Raw genomic sequence first — 17,735 nt, 5'->3', positions numbered from 1 at the left:
GCCCTTCATGCTAAAATCTCTCAATAAACTAGGTATTAATGGAACATACCTGAAAATAATAAGACCTATCTATGACAAACCCACAATCAATATCATACTGATTGGGCAAAAACTGGAAGCATTCCCTTTGAAAACTGGCACAAGACAAGGATGTTCTCTGTCACCACTCCTATTCAACTTAGTGTTGGAAGTTCTGGCCAGGGCAATCAGGCAAGAGAAAGAAATAAAGGGTATGCAATTAGGAAAAGAGGAAGTCAAATTGTCCCTGTTTGCAGATGACATGATTGTATATCTAGAAAACCCCATCATCTCAGCCCAAAATATCCTTAAGCTGATAAACAACTTCAGCAAAGTCTCAGGATACAAAACCAACGTGCAAAAATCACAAGCATTCCTATATACCAATATAGAAAAACAAAGAGCCAAATCATGAGTGAACTCCCATCCACAATTGCTACATAGAGAATAAAATACCTAGGAATCCAACTTACAAGGGATGTGAAGGACCTCTTGAAGGAGAACTACAAACCACTGCTCAACAAAATAAAAGAGGACGGAAACAAATGGAAGAACATTTCATGCTCATGGATAGGAAGAATCAATATCATGAAAATGGCCATACTGCCCAAGGTGATTTCTATAAATTACCTTGAATAGATTCAATGCTATCCCCATCAAGCTACCAGTGATTTTCTTCACAGAATTGGAAAAAACTACTTTAAAGTTCATATGGAACTAAAAAAGAGCCCACATTGCCAAGACAATCCTAAGCCAAAGGAACAAAGCTGGAGGCATCACACTACCTGACTTCAAACTATACTACAAGGCTACAGTAACCAAAACAGCATGGTACTGGTACAAAAACAGGTATATAAACCAATGGAACAGAACAGAGGCCTCAGAAATAATAGCACACATCTACAACCATCTGATCTTTGACAAACCTGACACAAACAAGAAATGGGGAAAGTATTCCCTATTTAATAAATGGTGCTGGGAAAACTGGCTAGCCATATGGAGAAAACTGAAACTGGGCCAGGTGCAGTGGCTCATGCCTGTAATCCCAGCACTTTGGGAGGCCAAGGTGGGCAGATCACGAGGTCAGGAGATCCAGACCATCCTGGCTAACACGGTGAAAACCCCTCTCTACCAAAAATACAAAAAATTAGCCAGGCGTGTGGCAGGCGCCAGTAGTCCCAGCTACTCAGGAGGCTGAGGCAGGAGAATGGCATGAACCCAGGAGGCGGAGCTTGCAATGAGCTGAGATCACGCCACTGCACTCCAGCCTGGGTGACAGAGTGAGACTCCTTCTCAAAAAAAACAAAAAACAAAACTGAAACCAGATCCCTTCCTTACACCTTATACAAAAATTAATTCAAGATGGATTAAAGACTTAAATGTTAGACCTGAAACCATAAAAACCCTGGAAGAAAACCTAGGCAATACCATTCAGGACATAGGCATGGGGAAGGACTTCATGACTAAAACACCAAAAGCAATGGCAACAAAAGCCAAAATCGACACATTGGATCTAATTAAACTAAAGAGCTTCTGCACAGCAAAAGAAACTACCATTACAGAGAACAGGTAACCTACAGAATGGGAGAAAATGTTTGCAATCTACCCATCTGACAAAGGGCTAATATGAAGAATCTACAAAGAACTTAAACAAATTTTCAAGAAAAAAATAACCCCATCGAAAAGTGGGCAAAGGATACTAACAGACACTTCTCAAAAGAAGACATTTATGCAGCCAACAGACACATAAAAAAATGCTCATCACCACTGGTCGTCAGAGAAATGCAAATCAAAACCACAATGAGATACCGTCTCACACCAGTTAGAATGGCGATCATTAAAAAGTCAGGAAACAACAGATGCTGGAGAGGATTTGGAGAAATAGGAAAGCTTTTACACTGTTTGTGGGAGTGTAAATTAGTTCAACCATTGTGGAAGACAGTGTGGCGATTCCTCAAGGATCTAAAACTAGAAATACCATTTGACCCAGCAATCCCATTACTGCGTATATACACAAAGGATTATAAATCATGCTACTATAAAGACACATGCACATGTATGATTATTGCAGCACTATTCACAATAGCAAAGACTTGGAACCAACCTAAATGTCCATCAATGATAGACTGAATTAAGAAAATGTGGCACGTATACACCATGGAATACTATGCAGCCATAAAAAAGGATGAGTTCATGTCCTTTGCTGGGACGTGGATGAAGCTGGAAACCATCATTCTCAGCAAACTATCGCAAGGACAGAAAACCAAGCACTGCATGTTCTCACTCATAGGTGGGAACTGAACAATGAGAACACTCGGACACAGGGTGGGCAACATCACACACCAGGGCCTGTTATGTGGTGAGGGTTGGGGGAGCTATAGCATTAGGAGAAATACCTAATGTAAATGATGAGTTGATGGGTGCAGCAAACCAACATGGCACATGTATACCTATCTAACAAACCTGCACGTTGTGCACATGTACCCTAGAACTTAAAGTATAATAAACAAGAAAGAAAAAAAAAAAGAAAAAAAAAACCAAACATAACCCTGACATGAAAAATTCAGCAAAAAACGCCTGTTTGATTCAAATTTCACTGTGGGAGGAGTGAAGAAAAATCATAACCATAATTTTCATAACTACAAGCCACCTCTCATAAATGCTTGAGTCCTTATTCATGCCATGTTTTTGAGGGTCTGAAAAAAAAATTTCAACTGGAGGATTTAATTTAAAATGGCCTGAGGCTGGATCCTTTCTGGGAAACTGTGAGTTAAACACAGGCCTTCAAGAATTCTCTTAAATTTTTAATTTTTTTAGAGCTGTTTTAGGTTCACAGCGAAATTGAGAGTAGAGTAGACACATACCCCTTACACGCTATGCCTGTACACATGTACAGTGTTCCCCATTATCAACAACCCAATCAAAGTGGTACATTTGCTACAACTGATTAACCTACATGCATCATCACCCAAAATCCATAGTTCACATTAGAGTTCACTCTTGGTGCTTGGAATTTTACATATAAGGTTCAAACTAAAATGAGAAACTCACTGTCCAAAATCACAATACCCACAAGCAAAGAGGTAGTCTGAGAGACAACAGAAATAACAGACACCAATTTTAGACCTGCACAGATTTTTGATATTATATTATATGAAATTAAGTATATTTACCATATTGAGAGGAAAAATAAGTTCAAAAATATAAGCAAGAAACAGATGCATAAAGTAAAATCAGTCATATTGTAAAAATAAACTTATAGAAATATACTTTAAATTAAAAATTCAATAGGCAAGTTAAATAGTAGATAAGAATAACCTGAAGAAGAGTTTAATGAACTGGAATATAAATCTAAAGAGATTATCCAGTGGCTAGAAAGATGGGAGACAAAAAAGAAAAAATAAACAAAAAGAATAAGTGAAAAGACATGGAAAATAGAGAAAAAGGTCTAGCAAATTTAATCAGAATTCCATAAGGATAATAGAAAACATAAGTTGAGAGGTAATATTTAAGATGATAACGACTGAAACCCTTCTCAGAATTATTCAAAGATATATATCCTAACATACAGGAAGTCCAGCAAATCATAGACAGGACACATAAAAAAACAATTCACATCTAGATTCACCAAAGTGAAACTAAAAATCCACATTCATATACACACAAAAGATCTTAAGCCACAGAAAGGACAAGCAAGAAGACTAGAAACAAAACAAAATAAAGCAAAATGCAAAACAAAACCCAAAACACTGTAGAGAATAGGCATTGGCAACAGACTGACCACTATCTTTACAATAGATATAATGAAAACTATAAGATGGTGGAATAATACCTTAAGTGGACTGAGAGAAAATAATTGTCAACCTAGAACTGCACACCCAGCAAAACTATATTCAAGTGCAAGGATAAAATAAAGACATTTCCAAAAAGACCTGGGAGTTTACCACCAGTAGACCCTTACTAAAGGTGATTGTAAAGGATTTTCCTTAAGAAGGAAAAATGTAATCTCAGACAGATTTGAGATGCAAAAAAGGCTGATTATGAAAGATATTGATAAGTATATGCATAAATCAAAATAATAGTTGACTGCAAAAAATTAGAACAATAATAGTGATGTCTAACTTGTGGGGGAAAAGAACAGCAATTTAGGGAGCTAAAATATTGGACAACAACGGCTTTGAATTTGGCAGTGGGTGGTCCATGTTAAAGAACCTTATTTTATTTACAAGAGTGTTACATTTGTAAAATATTTAGATTGTAAGTTAGTATACATGTTTTATTATAAAGGTAAAATTGTATGAATAACTTCCAAGACACAGAGGGGAGAAACTAGAAAAAGAAAAAGAAAAAATAATTTAGTCAATTCTAAAAGTGTAGGGAAAAAAAAAAAAACCCAAACAAAAAACAGAAGAACCAGGACAAGTAGATAAGTAGAAAGCACATATAAGATGGTAGAAATTAAGTCCAAATATATCCATTATCACAATAAATAGAAAAGGGTTAAACTTCTTAGTTAAGATTGTCAGATGGTATTTTTTTTTATAAAAAAGTAACTCGCTTTATGTTGATTTTAGAAAACACACCCCAAACCATAAGGAACAAAAATGTTAAAAGTTCAAGTATGGAAAAAAATATGTAGTAAACCCCCAGGAAAATGTAGCCCACAAAAATACCAATAAAAAAAGAATTTAGAAAGAATGTCTTCAGCATTTGACTTCTGTCCTTCCCTTTATTTTTAAATAGGGACAGGCTAGATTTATTATTTTCTTCTGTTGAGAGATGAGTAGGATTAGGATGTGACAGACTCTTGATCATTTAAGACTTTTCCTGTATGCTATACATTTCTTCAGTTTCTTAGAGGACAAGTTTTTCCTTATTTACTTTTGGGATTTTTTCATGACAGAACAGAGTAACTAAAAATATTTCTTTAGCCACATACATAAACCCATGTTTTATTTTTGAACACGACTTATCACACTATGGCATAGGTTTTACTGTATTAGCAAAGCTAACAAGAAAACTGCTATAGCTATATTAACATCAAACTAAAGACTTTCTAAGGAAAAAAATTGGTAGAGATAAAGAAGAAAGCTATATAATAAAATGATTTATTAAGAAGATGTAACTCTAAACTTTTATGCAGCTAATTATAAACTCTCAAAATTATAAAAATTGACTGAACTACGAAAAAAATAGACCCAATACATTAGTGGGAGATTTTAATATATCTCTGTCAGTAATTAACAGATGAAGCAGATAAAAAATCAAGGATATAGACGATTTGAACATAATTAATAGGCTTGATCTAATGAACAGTTATAGATTACATCCAATAATTCAAAAATATTGAATCTAAGCACATATGAAATATTTATTAAAATTGGCTACATGGAGACTATAAAATTCTCCTCAATAAATTTCAGAGAATTGATATCAAACAAATCTTATTTTTGAATCAAAATGTAACCAATTTAAAAATTAATAGCAAAAAGACAATTGGGAAATACCATACATTTAAACAACATATGGGTTAAGGAATCAAAATGCAAATTCAAAAGCATTAGAAATGAGAGATAAGAAAAGCATTATATTTCAAAACATTGGAGGCAGGCAAAGTAGTATTAGAAGAAAATACAATTATTTAAATACATTAGTAAAGAAGACTAAATAGTGAATTAAAAACACAAGAATAGCAGAATAAGCCCCCAAAACATATAGGAAAGAGAATAAATAATTTAAAACAAACACCCCCCACAAAGAAAAATTAATGAATTAGAAAATAAACATGTAAAAAGAATCCACAAAGGTAAAAGTTTGTGCTTTGAAAAAATTAATAAAATTGACAAGGCTGTGGCAATATTTGTCAAGAGAAAAATGAGAAATGCATTATAAATAATATTAAGAATTAAAACAGGGACATAATGGAATAGAATTGTTTATGCTGAATAGATAAAAATATGTGTGTATTATATACATTTTAAAGTCAATGAATCTGGAAATCTAGAAAATAAAATAATTTATTTGAAAAATGCAGTTTACTAAAACTGACTCAAAAAGAAATAGAAAATATAAATAACCCTATAATCATTAAATAAATTGAAATAATAGTTTAAATTTTTCCCACAAAGATAACATCAGAATAAGGTGATTTTTACCAATACAGTTATTCAGATATTTAAAGGGCAAGTAATTTAAATCCTATACAAACTATCAGTGGTTAGAAAAATAGAATATTCTCCAAGTATTTTGCAGCTAGCATAATTTTGACACTAAAATACAGTAAGGACATTATAAAGTGGAAAAAGGCAATTTCACTTGTGATCATTGAAGAAGAAAAAAAGCAAAATAAAATATTAACAAACAAAATTTAGCACCATCCAGCACTGTACTAAAAAGAAAATACATTATGACCACATTTTTTATCTCATGAATGCCTGGTTCATTTAATATTGGAAATTTTATTCATGTAACATCACTTCAGCATCATTGAAAGGAAATATACAATCTTCTTAACAGCTGCAGAGGAGATAGTTAATAGAATTTACTATCTGTCTCTAATTTAAAACCAAAAATTTTTACAAACTAGGAATAGAAGAAAAATTGACTTGATAAAGACATCTGCAAAAATATTAAAATATGACAAATATCATACTTGATGGGGAAATGTATGAACTTCTGTTAACATCAGGAACAACCAAGCATATCCAACTTCTGTGAAGACTGAAACTTATACTATCTTGGGGGCTCTGATTCATGAGTGTTAGCATTTACTGACCTGTTAATATCACCTCCTCTTATTTTTTGCAACTCCACACGTAGTCTTCTTTTCTTTTTCAACCCTTTAACACCTCTGTAACCAATATTCCTTGCCTTAACTTCCCGTTGGTTGAACTATCTCAAAACTCAAGCTTCAGAACTACAAATAAGAAATTATGTATTAAAATTAATATGAAGAAAAATGCACAAAGAATCTTGGAGACTTAGAGATTTAGGTCTTTCTATTCTGAGATCTTTTAAAACAATTTATTGGAAATGCTTCCCAATTTCACTAGGCTTCCCTTTCTATACCTAGAATACTCTGCAAATCCTAATAACTCCTGGAACTCACAGGGGCCTGTGCAAATGAGGGCCTAAGTTTTATTTGCTTCTTCAGGACCTAAGCTATATGTTTTAGAGATGTAAACTAGTGCAATAAGATGAAAACTTAAAGTTCAAAAATTTGAATAAAAAGGAACAAAGCCATTACTATTACTAGGTGATACAATTGTTCACATTAAAATCCCCAAATAATCAACAGACATATTTTTTGGAATTAATATGAAAGCTTAGCTAGCTTGCTGTTTTAAAACAATGTATAAAATTAAATTGCGTGTCTATACTTTGGAAATGATTAGAAAGATGATTTAAAAGACATCATTACAGTTCAATCCCCGCTTCCCCCAACCAACCAACCAACCAAAGCAAGCACCACCTAGGATTATATCTTGCAATAGATGATCAAGAACTTTATGTAGAAAAGTATAGAATTTTATTGAGGCCAAGGTGTGAGTATTGCTTGAGTCCAGGAGTTCCAGACCAGCCAGGGCAACATCATGTGACCCTGTCTCCACCAAAAAAAAAAAAAAAAAAAAAAAAAAAAAATTATTGAAAGTCACTGGCAAGAAATACTATGTTCATGGATAGGATGATTCTGGCTCTTAAAGATGTCATTTTTTTCTCTATTATTATCATTGCATCATTGTAAACCTGCTTTTCTTTCTCCATTCTTTGTTTATAGGGAGTTGAACTTGTCAAATTAATGTCTGCAGTGATATGTATGAAGCAAAGGGAAGAAGAATTCTTGCTAACCATCAGAACTTTTGCAAACAGGATGCAGGTAATGCATAAGAGATACTACATTTTCTTACTTTTTTTAGGTTAATAGGTTGCTCCATTTCAGCCACTAATTTTGATTCTTGATTCAGTGTCATTGATATTATGTTTTAGATAATTCTCTTAATTTCCATATTTATCCATACTCACATCATTGTAAATTACAGCATAATTTTAAATGCCTTCATAAATTATTTTTTTCCCACTATTAGGGACACATTACATTTACGCTAGGAAAACTTAGAAATGTGTTGTCTTTGCTATTATTTATTTCTTATGTTACTAAGGTGACCCCACATCATTAGGGTTGAGGCACATGTGCTCACTTTAAAGCTGCTGGTATTGTTCCTAAGAAGTTGCACAAGCCCAGGCTTTTAACTGAAGACAAACTTTTCACTGACATAAAAAACTACAAATGCTCTGGTAATGGTAACAATGATTCTGTATTAGTTCTCTGTTGCTGCTGTAACAAGTTACCACAAACTTAGCAGCTTAAAACAGTACAAATGTACTATCTTCCACTTAGTTCTGTGGGTTCAGAAGTCTGATACAGGTCTCACTGGGTTAAAATCTAGGTGTTGGCAAGGCTTCATTCCTTTCTATAGACTTTAGAGGAGATTCTGTTTCCTTCCCTTTCCAGCTTCTGAAGGCTGTCTGAATTCCTTGACTCCTGTTGCTTTTACTCCACCTTCAAAACAGAGGGTTCAGTCTTCCTCACATCACATCATTCCAACCTCCTCTTCTGCCTCCCTCTTCAACCATTATATTGGATTATATTATATTGGATCCTGGATAATCCAGGATCATCTCCCTTTCTCAAGGTTCTTAATCACATTTGCAACGTTCCTTTTGCCACCTAAGGTAATGTTCACAGGTTCTAGGCATTAGGACATGAACGTCTGGCCAGGAATGTGGGCAAGCTCTCAAACTTCCTGTCCCCTTCCCCTGCTTACTTTACTGTGGCCACATTACCACCCACCCTCCAGACTTGGTGCTCATTTACTCTTCTCTTGGAGTAGAACACTTTCACCGAGAGATTCTTATGGCTTACTCCAATACTTTGTTCATATCTCTGCCCAGAGGTCCTGCCATGACCACTACACCTAAAATCTATCCTGTGCTTTCTAATCTTACCATGTATTGTTTTTCTTCATAACACTGCCCACTCCTCTGTGGCTCCACTTCTGAAAAGTAAGCTCCCTTAGGGTAGAAACTTGGCCAGCTTTGTTCCCCTGTGTTACTCAGGGTCTAGCTCAGTGTCTGATACATAAGAGCTATGATGCATGAATGAATCAATTTTTAAATTTCATCCCTTAACATCACATTTTTTTCAGTAAGCTGGATCACAGTGAAATCTCTATAATTTGAATTATGAGTTGAATTCAAATTGAAGTATAAAATCTATGGCCATTGTACTTTGTTATTTCACTGAGAGTGCTATTTGAGTAGCCAGATTTACAACTGACATCAGTAAGTAGTACTCAATGTGATATATTAAGTATCCTTCTGTAAATACCCTACTATTGATTGTATTCTTTTGCAGTAGGGATTGATAATAATAGTGATGAAGACAATTAGCATCATCTTTGCTAGCATTTATGGACAACTTGCTATGTGCCATTAGTAAGTTCTTTACATTATTTAATCTCCTCACTCCATGAGGTCATAAAGTACACATTTACTCTTTTGTCTGCCCAAGAAAAGTATCCCCCTTACACAACGCTTCTTTTAGGAAACTGCTTCCTAATGGAGATTCCCACTAAGTGGTTTTGGGAACAGCCCAAGCACAGTCCTTTGGCCTCTTGGCTATCAGGATGGATACATGAACCAGTCTGGACCAATCAGAATCCTTTAGTGGGAATCCAATAGTTAACACGTAATCCATATCAAGCCAGAGTTCTTCCTCTCAGTTTTTGAACTCATTATGGGAAGAGAGAGTTTCTTTTCCTCTCAGGTCCAAAAATGGCAAGGATATAGCCTGGAGCTGCTTGTGGTCTGTGGTGAAGTGGACAGAGGAAATGGATCAGGGACAGGAGTCAGATGTCCTGACTTATACAGTACGTGGTCTCATTTTCTCCATTGTATAATGAACAAACATGTCTCAGAGCTGTTATTTTCCGCAGGACAAATACCTTGTAAATAGCTAGTGAATGGTGGGGGATTTTACCCCACATCAGCCTGCTTTCATTATCTATATTTTCTTTAACTTTGCTGTGTGCTCTGACATCCTAGCCACTTACTCCTTCCATACTTCCTGCTTTCTGAAAACACACAGCAAGGAAATGCACACTCTGTATTTCTAAAAAGGTGTTTCTTGGACAGTTGTTGCTCATCTGTACATCTTGTACTTGAATATGTTCACTTGAGGGTCTAGGGCTGGAATGACAAACAGGCCCCATCTTTCATGTTAATCCCAGGAGAATAAAGGTGGCTACCTACAGCTTTGTGTTGAGAAGGATTCTGAGGCTTCATCTGGCCTAGCAGAAAAGGAGGAAAGTGAAATAAGAATATGAGCTATTAAATTTGCTCAAAATGTTTGATAATTCAGATTGCCTTTTGGAAATACAGAGTTATACTTTTCAGCATCCAGGAAGTGTTGAACCAAGGACTCTTGTTTTTCAGCTCAAAAAATATTTTGTTAGCCAGGGACTCAACTTGTGTACCAAACCAAGTTCCTCAACGGTCTTTTCACTATGGAATGATGACATCTTCTAATGAACATCTTCCTTTGCAAAATGCCCAGACAGTTCTATGCTACAATGATAGGAACAGCAACATGACCTGAATTTAGATTCTGGAACTGCATGTCATTTATTGGGACCACTCTTTTTCAGTGAGAGAGATGCTAAATCACAGCCACCCTGAGAAAATTGTCATGCACTGGTATTGTTGAACATTTTCTAACAATCAGATTGGGCCTCACATTTTGTTGGTTGGAAGTTCCATTTCTTCATCTTTGGTCCAAGTTACTTAGCAATGACCAATCAAACTATGTGCCCACCATATTGTTTTGCATGTTTGACTAGAACATTGACAGATTAATAGGAAGGGTAAATAGCAGAGCACAACTGCGGGGGCCCAGTGTGGGGCAGCAGGATTGACTGCTCCGGACTTTGTTGTGTTTGCTCAGAGGAAGCCGCAGCAAAAGCCTGCTGGGATGAGGTGACCTGGGTCATGGGCATTTGTTTTTTGTCTCTATAGAAAACAATTGTCTTCTCAATGGAAGATGGCTTTTTTTCTGAATCTGCATGGTTCCACCAATGAGGAAGCATTTGCCATTCCAGGGTGCTTGCTAAAACACAGACATACAAATAAAAAGGCCACACAAAAGTTCAAATTTACTGTATTTTTCAGAGAATCCTTTGACTTATGTTAACCAGGAGAGAAGCCTAACTTTGGAAAATTTATCTTGAGGGTCTCTAAACCTTCGTCTATTTACTGCTAATTCCCAATATTTGATGTTTAGAATTTTTTGAAGTTTCAAAATCCAGCTACCTTTCCTTCCCCTACAGTTCATGAAGGCAGAACCCATGAACATGTAGCACCGTTGATTTTGTAAACCCTGGCTTTGGTAAAAATTTATTTTGATTTTAAAATTGCTCTACTCTGAATTGATATGAATGAAATACATTAATAATAAAGGAAAATCTACTTTGGGTAAGATTTAATTAATCAAAAGTGGTGGCTTGATTTAAAAGCCAGAGCTATGTTTCTGGTTGATAGATTTATTTGAGCATGACTAATTTTACATTTACAAACTTATCATGTTTCTTTAGAAAAAGGTTTACTTTTAATAAAAGACTCCAAAGGGTTCCACGTGGATTTTTGATGAATTATTCTTGATCATTCTTGATGTATATTTATACACACACGCACACACACATACACATACATACATACATGTATACATACATACATACGTGTATACATACATACAGGCATACATAGAGATAGAGACAGAGAGAGATCAAGAATATATATATATATATTCAATCAGCCAGACTCTCTTCCTGATCTGGTAGGAATGAAGAGGGGGTCAAATGGCACTCTACAATTTTCCATTTTGGTAATTTTAATTATGCTTTGTCATGTCTGACTGGTGCTGTTTTCCAACTTTTTCTTCCCCTTCACTTTCTCTTCTCTTTACTCCTTTACTTTTTTGTCCCTGCCTTCCTATAGCTTAGGGCTTAGGAAAGCCATGAAAGTGTTATTGGTGGTGGTTGTGGAAACCATTTTAGTTTCTGGCCGCCTACTTCAGGTCCCGTTGGGCTTTTTCCACTTCCAAAACTGAAAAACCACCATGGGATGGGGTGGTGGATGGTGGTGTACTCTAAACAGTGAACCAAAACCCCGTCAAAACTCAAGGAATAAAAACCTCTCAGTGGCATTAAAAACTAAGACTAATCTGAGTATTAAGAAAAATCAAGACATCGGCACTAATATGATATCCTTTTTATTCATTTAAAATTAACCAGTATTGATTATGCACATCCTCTGAGAGTCTTGGGTTGAGGCATGGGGAAAGATAATTATACAAAGAATTACAATATGGCATTCCCAATTCCCCATAATATTAATTATAATACAGGGATTGGGAGTGAGCTCAGGAGACTGGTACCAACTCTATGTTTTCAAGACACTGGAAAATGCATGTGGTTTTGTGGCTCTTTATTAGACTAATCTCATTTGCAAGGCATAAAACAAATAACAATTGTCTAGCTGATGCCTGTACTATAGAAACATGGTAAAACTTGGGAAAGAGCATTGGACTGTAAGTTTTGTAGGGCAGAAATTGCACCTGTCACATTCACTGTGTGGAGTGAGACTGGCACTCCATGAATATCTGTGGAATTAATGGATAGATGAGAAGCCTGAAGACCGTAGTTGCCACTTACTGGCTGTGTAACTTTTAGCATGGCCTGGGGTCTCTCTGACTATCTGTTTCTTCACCTATCAAATGGCTCTGCAATACCTGCCCATGTCACAGTATTATCATAGGATCAAAACCTATTGGTTTAGCATCCACTATATGGGAGGCACTAATCTTAAGGATTACATGTGTTGACTCATTTCATCTTCATAACAAAAATAGGAGGCAGGTGCTATTATAATTATTATTCCCATTTTACAGATGATTATGTGTCATTATTTTGTCAACTATAAAGTACTGTATTAATCAAAGAAATGGCATTGTAATTATTATTTCTAATATTCCAAAAGGCAAAAGCATGCAGATACCCACTATGAAGTTCTGTCTCTCGTCTGACTCTGTGTCTGCCTTCCTCTGAGATTTATAGCATGAGAATATTTTGGGCATCCATTTTAATTAAGGATCTTTGGACGATGCAGAACTAAAAGCCCTGCAAATCTCCTTCAGAAAGAAAGATATATCTTCATTTTGAATACGTGTGCCCTGGAATTGGAACCAAAAAGCCACCAGGACCTGCTGCCATGCAAGAGATGAGCTTCTCTTTGACTCCGTCTTCCCCATGGGTACAGGGCCTCTCCCTGCTTCTTTCTGAATGTGTGTTCCATTCTTTTTTCCCTTCCACATGGCTTCTTCTGTTTCTTCATCATTGTGGTTTGTCTATAATTGCTAGGGCCTTTCCATCCCCAGTGCTCTCTTGTGCACTTTTAGTTCTACTCTCACAATTCTTTGGCTTATTTTCCCATCATTCTAAGTGCTGAGGTTGGTCCAGCTAATTTTCTTATGCTCTGCCATATCACAATTCTTTGGTCAGTTGATGGTCTGAACATCTGGAGCAAGGAGGGCAGGCAGTGTCCTGAGCTGTGAGCCTGGTGAGGGCTGTGGCCGGGGTTGTTCTGTCCAACAACTGAATATAAAATATAATTGAGGTGTCAATTTTATTGTTTGCTAAATGTACCAAATAGGGCTTTTTATTAAATAGTCTCATATTAGAGAATTTGTGAATAGAGATTTTAAGGCTTGTTTCTAATTTTAAAAATTGAGTTGTGGCTGGGTGCGGTGGCTCATGCCTGTAATCCCAGCATTTTGGGAGGCCGAGGCAGGTGGATCACAAGGTCAGGAGATCGAGACCATCCTGGCTAACACAGTGAAACCCTATCTCTACTAAAAATACAAAAAATTAGCCTGGCGTGGTGGTGGGTGCCTGTAGTTGCAGTTACTCGGGAGGCTGAGGCAGGAGAATGGTGTGAACCTGGGAGGTGGAGCTTGCAGTGAGCCGAGATCGCACCACTGCACTCCAGCTTGGGCGACAGAGCAAGACTCCATCTCAAAAAAAAAAAAAAAAAAAAAAAAAAAAATTGAGTTGTATTAAAACTTCTTGTTTTTAACCTGTAGGTAGTGACCTTCAGTTTATAAGAAGAAAAGAGTTTTGAGGTAATGACCTCTCAGATTTTTTTAAGTCAAATGGGAAAAGGTAGTGAAGTGAATGTTTAAAGTCTCTGTGTTGTGATCAATTTGCAGCAGGTTATACAATCGATTTTGTGGGTTACTATCTACATTTTTAAGAAAGAGAAACAGATTGGAAAAATAGAGAGGTCAATGTGCTATATACATGGTAAGGTGTTTCTTGTTTCCTGATACTTTTATTTCAGTTATATACATGTGGGTATTTATTGGCCATGATGTAAGATGTATTTCTTACCATGGGATGTAGACCAAAAGCTTGTAAGCTACCAGTGTAGAGGTTAAAATCTGGGTTTGGGGTCCTATGACCCTGGGTTCAAATCCTGGCTGTACCATTCAGGAGCTGTGTTACCTTACAACTCCAAACCACAGTTTCCTCTTCAGCAAAATAGGTTAATATGACTTACCTCATACAATCAAGATGCTAAATCAATGTGAGCAAACTGCTTAACATACAACTCAACATAGCATATTTTTGTTATTTTAAATGAAATTGACCTCTGTTGGCTGTTTAGGTTAAGTATGGGAAGTTTCTGGAAATGCTTTACATCAGAGATGTGGGTAGGAATTATGAACAAGGATAGGAAGTAGAGGAAAAATACAGAGCAGAGAAAATGTCTCAGACATTTTAATGCCAACAGGAAAATCCATTTCTAGGTCCTTTCATGTGTTCTAGGTGACTTTCAAGTCTCTTTTTCAATGCAACCATGAAACACATTAATATTATATATGTTATGAATGCACTGATCCAATCCACAGAGATTCTGGGAAGAATGATGGGGACACTGGTAGCCCACAAGTTGAGTAAGGAAATGAAAAAGTGGAGAGTAATCCAGCGAGACATGATCTATTTCACCTCTTTTTTGCTGCACAACAAATGCCCCAGAACACAGTAGTATAAAACAACAATCATTTCATTATGTTAATTAATTGTGTGAGTCAGGAATTCAGACAGAGCACAGTAAGGATGACTTGCTTCTGCTCCATGATGTCTGAGGCATTCACTGGGCAGACACAAAGGCCGAGGATGACTCAGATGGCTGGAGACTGGAATGATCTGGAAGCTTCTTCACTTACATGTTTGGCACCTGGGCTGGGGTGATTCGAAGGCTGCATGCAGCTGGAACTGTAAGTCAGCACATCTACTCAGGGCCTCTCTGTGTGCTGTGAACTTCCTCATAATGGCCTCAGGGTATTGGTGCTTCTCACAGGTTGGCTAATAGCTCCAAGAACAAGTGTTTCCAAAAGAGAAGGAGGAAGGTGCATTGCCTTTAATCACCTAACCTCAGAAATCACATAGCATCACTTCCATACTCTATTGGTCAAAGCAGTCACAAACCTGCCCAGATTCAAGGGGAGGGGACAAAGATCCTTTCTCTCATTGGGAAGAATTGAGAATTGCATGTAAAAATTAAAAAGGAAGTTTTAAAAGGGTGGTAACAAGCAAAATCTTTAGTTGTGGCCTTTATATCTTCATGTTCTCACCATGAATAAACCGCAGACAACTCGGGTAAATAGAGAGAGACCATGAGGAGTCATTTATGTTTAATTGTAGATGGTCTCTTGAGATATCTTTGGAATGGACTGAGCTTCCTAGTGATACTTTGCTTTGGTTAATTCTGAAACAACTTCATATTTCTTGACTTTCCCCCCCAAAAGGTAAGGTTAAAAAGCTGCCAGACATCAGGACCACCAGCCTCGGACAGTGTGAAAGCCTTGAAAAATTAGTGGGGAAAACAGCTTTACCAAACCACAGTTAAAAGTCTCCCCCGCCTCTCCATTCTTTCTGCATTTTAAACCAGGTTCTATCTTACTAAAAATCTCTTCTTAGGAACACCGGGATGGGAAATAGAATTCTTGGGTTTTAGTCCTGAGTTCATCACTACAGAGTGGCCTGGGCAAACCATTTCGCCTTCAGTATGTTCCACGCTCTTTGAGGTCACTTTCAGTATTCAGTGACTCATTTTATGGCTTTCCAAATGGCCCAAATATGTTAATTTTGTGAGCAAACTGAGCTATATATAATAACTTTTGTACGCATAAACTGAAAATGTGACTTTCAATCTGTCATTTTACCTGTCAAATTAGCACAGATTAAAAACTCAATGTTGGTGAAAGTGCATTAATAAAGGCCTCTCCTACCATGTGGATGAACACACTGTCTAATCGATGTGGCTTTTCTGCAGAGCAATTTGACTTGATTTTATATATCAAATATGTTGAAACATCCATGCCCGTTGATTCCACTTATCCCTTCTGAGAATCTATCTTAAAAACCTAATTAGAGTGGGAGACCAAGATTTCTGGATAAGGATGTTCACTGCTATGTTATTTATAGTTATGCAATAATGCAAATCACCTATATTGTCTAATAATAGAAACATTTTATAACTTACAGTGCATACAAATAGTGATATTACGTGGCCAAAAAATCAGATTTTCTTAAAAAAGTATGCATACACAATAAATTTCCATAAAGTAATTAAAGTCTGCGTGGAGAAAAACTGGCAGGAATTGCATCAAGATGTCTAGATACAATTATTGGTGATTTTGTCCCCATTTGGAGGTCTTTCTGTTTTTCAAAAATCTATAATGAATGTGTATTATTTTTATAATCAGAAAAGAAAATGAATGATATTGATGTATGTTTTTACACATTATTTTCTTTTCTTTGTGTTAAAGCCTGCCTCCAAAAAAGAGAGCTGGAAGGTTCATGCCTTCCTCAGTTTAACACTCACAAATGCTGTGCCTTCTGCCCTGCCCCTTCCCAAGCTGTCTGCTCCCTTTAACACCAATTGGACGTCCCATACTGGGAACTGGATCTGAGATGTGAAGGTGGTACGGGGCTGAGAAAGGGAGTCAGCCAGGAGGTCAGGTGTGAGATCTTCTGGTGGTTATGCAGTCCTACAGGCACTAGGCTGCCTAAGGCCTGCATGTGCCCCTTGGTTGAAGGCCTCAAATCTACAAGGCTATTGGCTAGATTTTACTGGAGTAAATTACCCTTGCTTTGCAAGAACATTAACCAATTACCATGAAAATGCTGTCATCACCAGCACAAATGTCTCTCAAAGGCTCACTTCAGTGGGTTTTTTTGGTCCCAACTCAATAAGATTCACTTGTTAGTTCTACAAAAAGGGAAAAATGAATCTTGAGGTAATTTGCACTTTGGGTGAATTCATCGACCCGTTTTTTTTTTCTTTTTTCCCATAGGGTTTATTTTGTATCCAGGCTTATGCACAACTTTTGTTAGCAGCAATAGCAGTTGTGTGGGCACTTGAAATGGGAGAGAATTCTAAAGTCGCTGCCTCCTGTTAAACACCAAGAATGGGGAGGATTGCCTCTTAGTCCAGAGTAAAAGATACCTGAATTAAAAACAGTGAGAATTTTAACTTTAAAAGTCTGATTCTGGAAACAACTACAGGCTACAACTTGTAGGTATTATAGTTTGCATTTT

General features: G+C 36.5%; 1 protein-coding gene across 3 annotated transcripts in view; it reads left to right on the top strand.

Annotated features, from left to right (window-relative positions):
- C10H12orf42 (chromosome 10 C12orf42 homolog) overlaps positions 1-17,735 on the top strand; it is a 187,561-nt gene that overhangs the window by 9,823 nt on the left and 160,003 nt on the right. For all 3 annotated transcript variants that reach the window (XM_054445701.1, XM_054445702.1, XM_054445700.1), the window contains one exon: positions 7,796-7,894. In XM_054445701.1, the coding sequence (XP_054301676.1) occupies positions 7,817-7,894 (78 nt within the window). In that variant the 5' untranslated portion in view covers positions 7,796-7,816. The remainder of the gene's footprint in view (positions 1-7,795; positions 7,895-17,735) is intronic.

Source organism: Pongo pygmaeus, chromosome 10 (assembly GCF_028885625.2).
Source record: "Pongo pygmaeus isolate AG05252 chromosome 10, NHGRI_mPonPyg2-v2.0_pri, whole genome shotgun sequence".
In the NCBI taxonomy this organism is placed as follows: Eukaryota; Metazoa; Chordata; class Mammalia; order Primates; family Hominidae; genus Pongo; species Pongo pygmaeus.
Note: the sequence above shows the minus strand (reverse complement) of the source record. Positions and strands in the feature narration are given on the sequence as shown.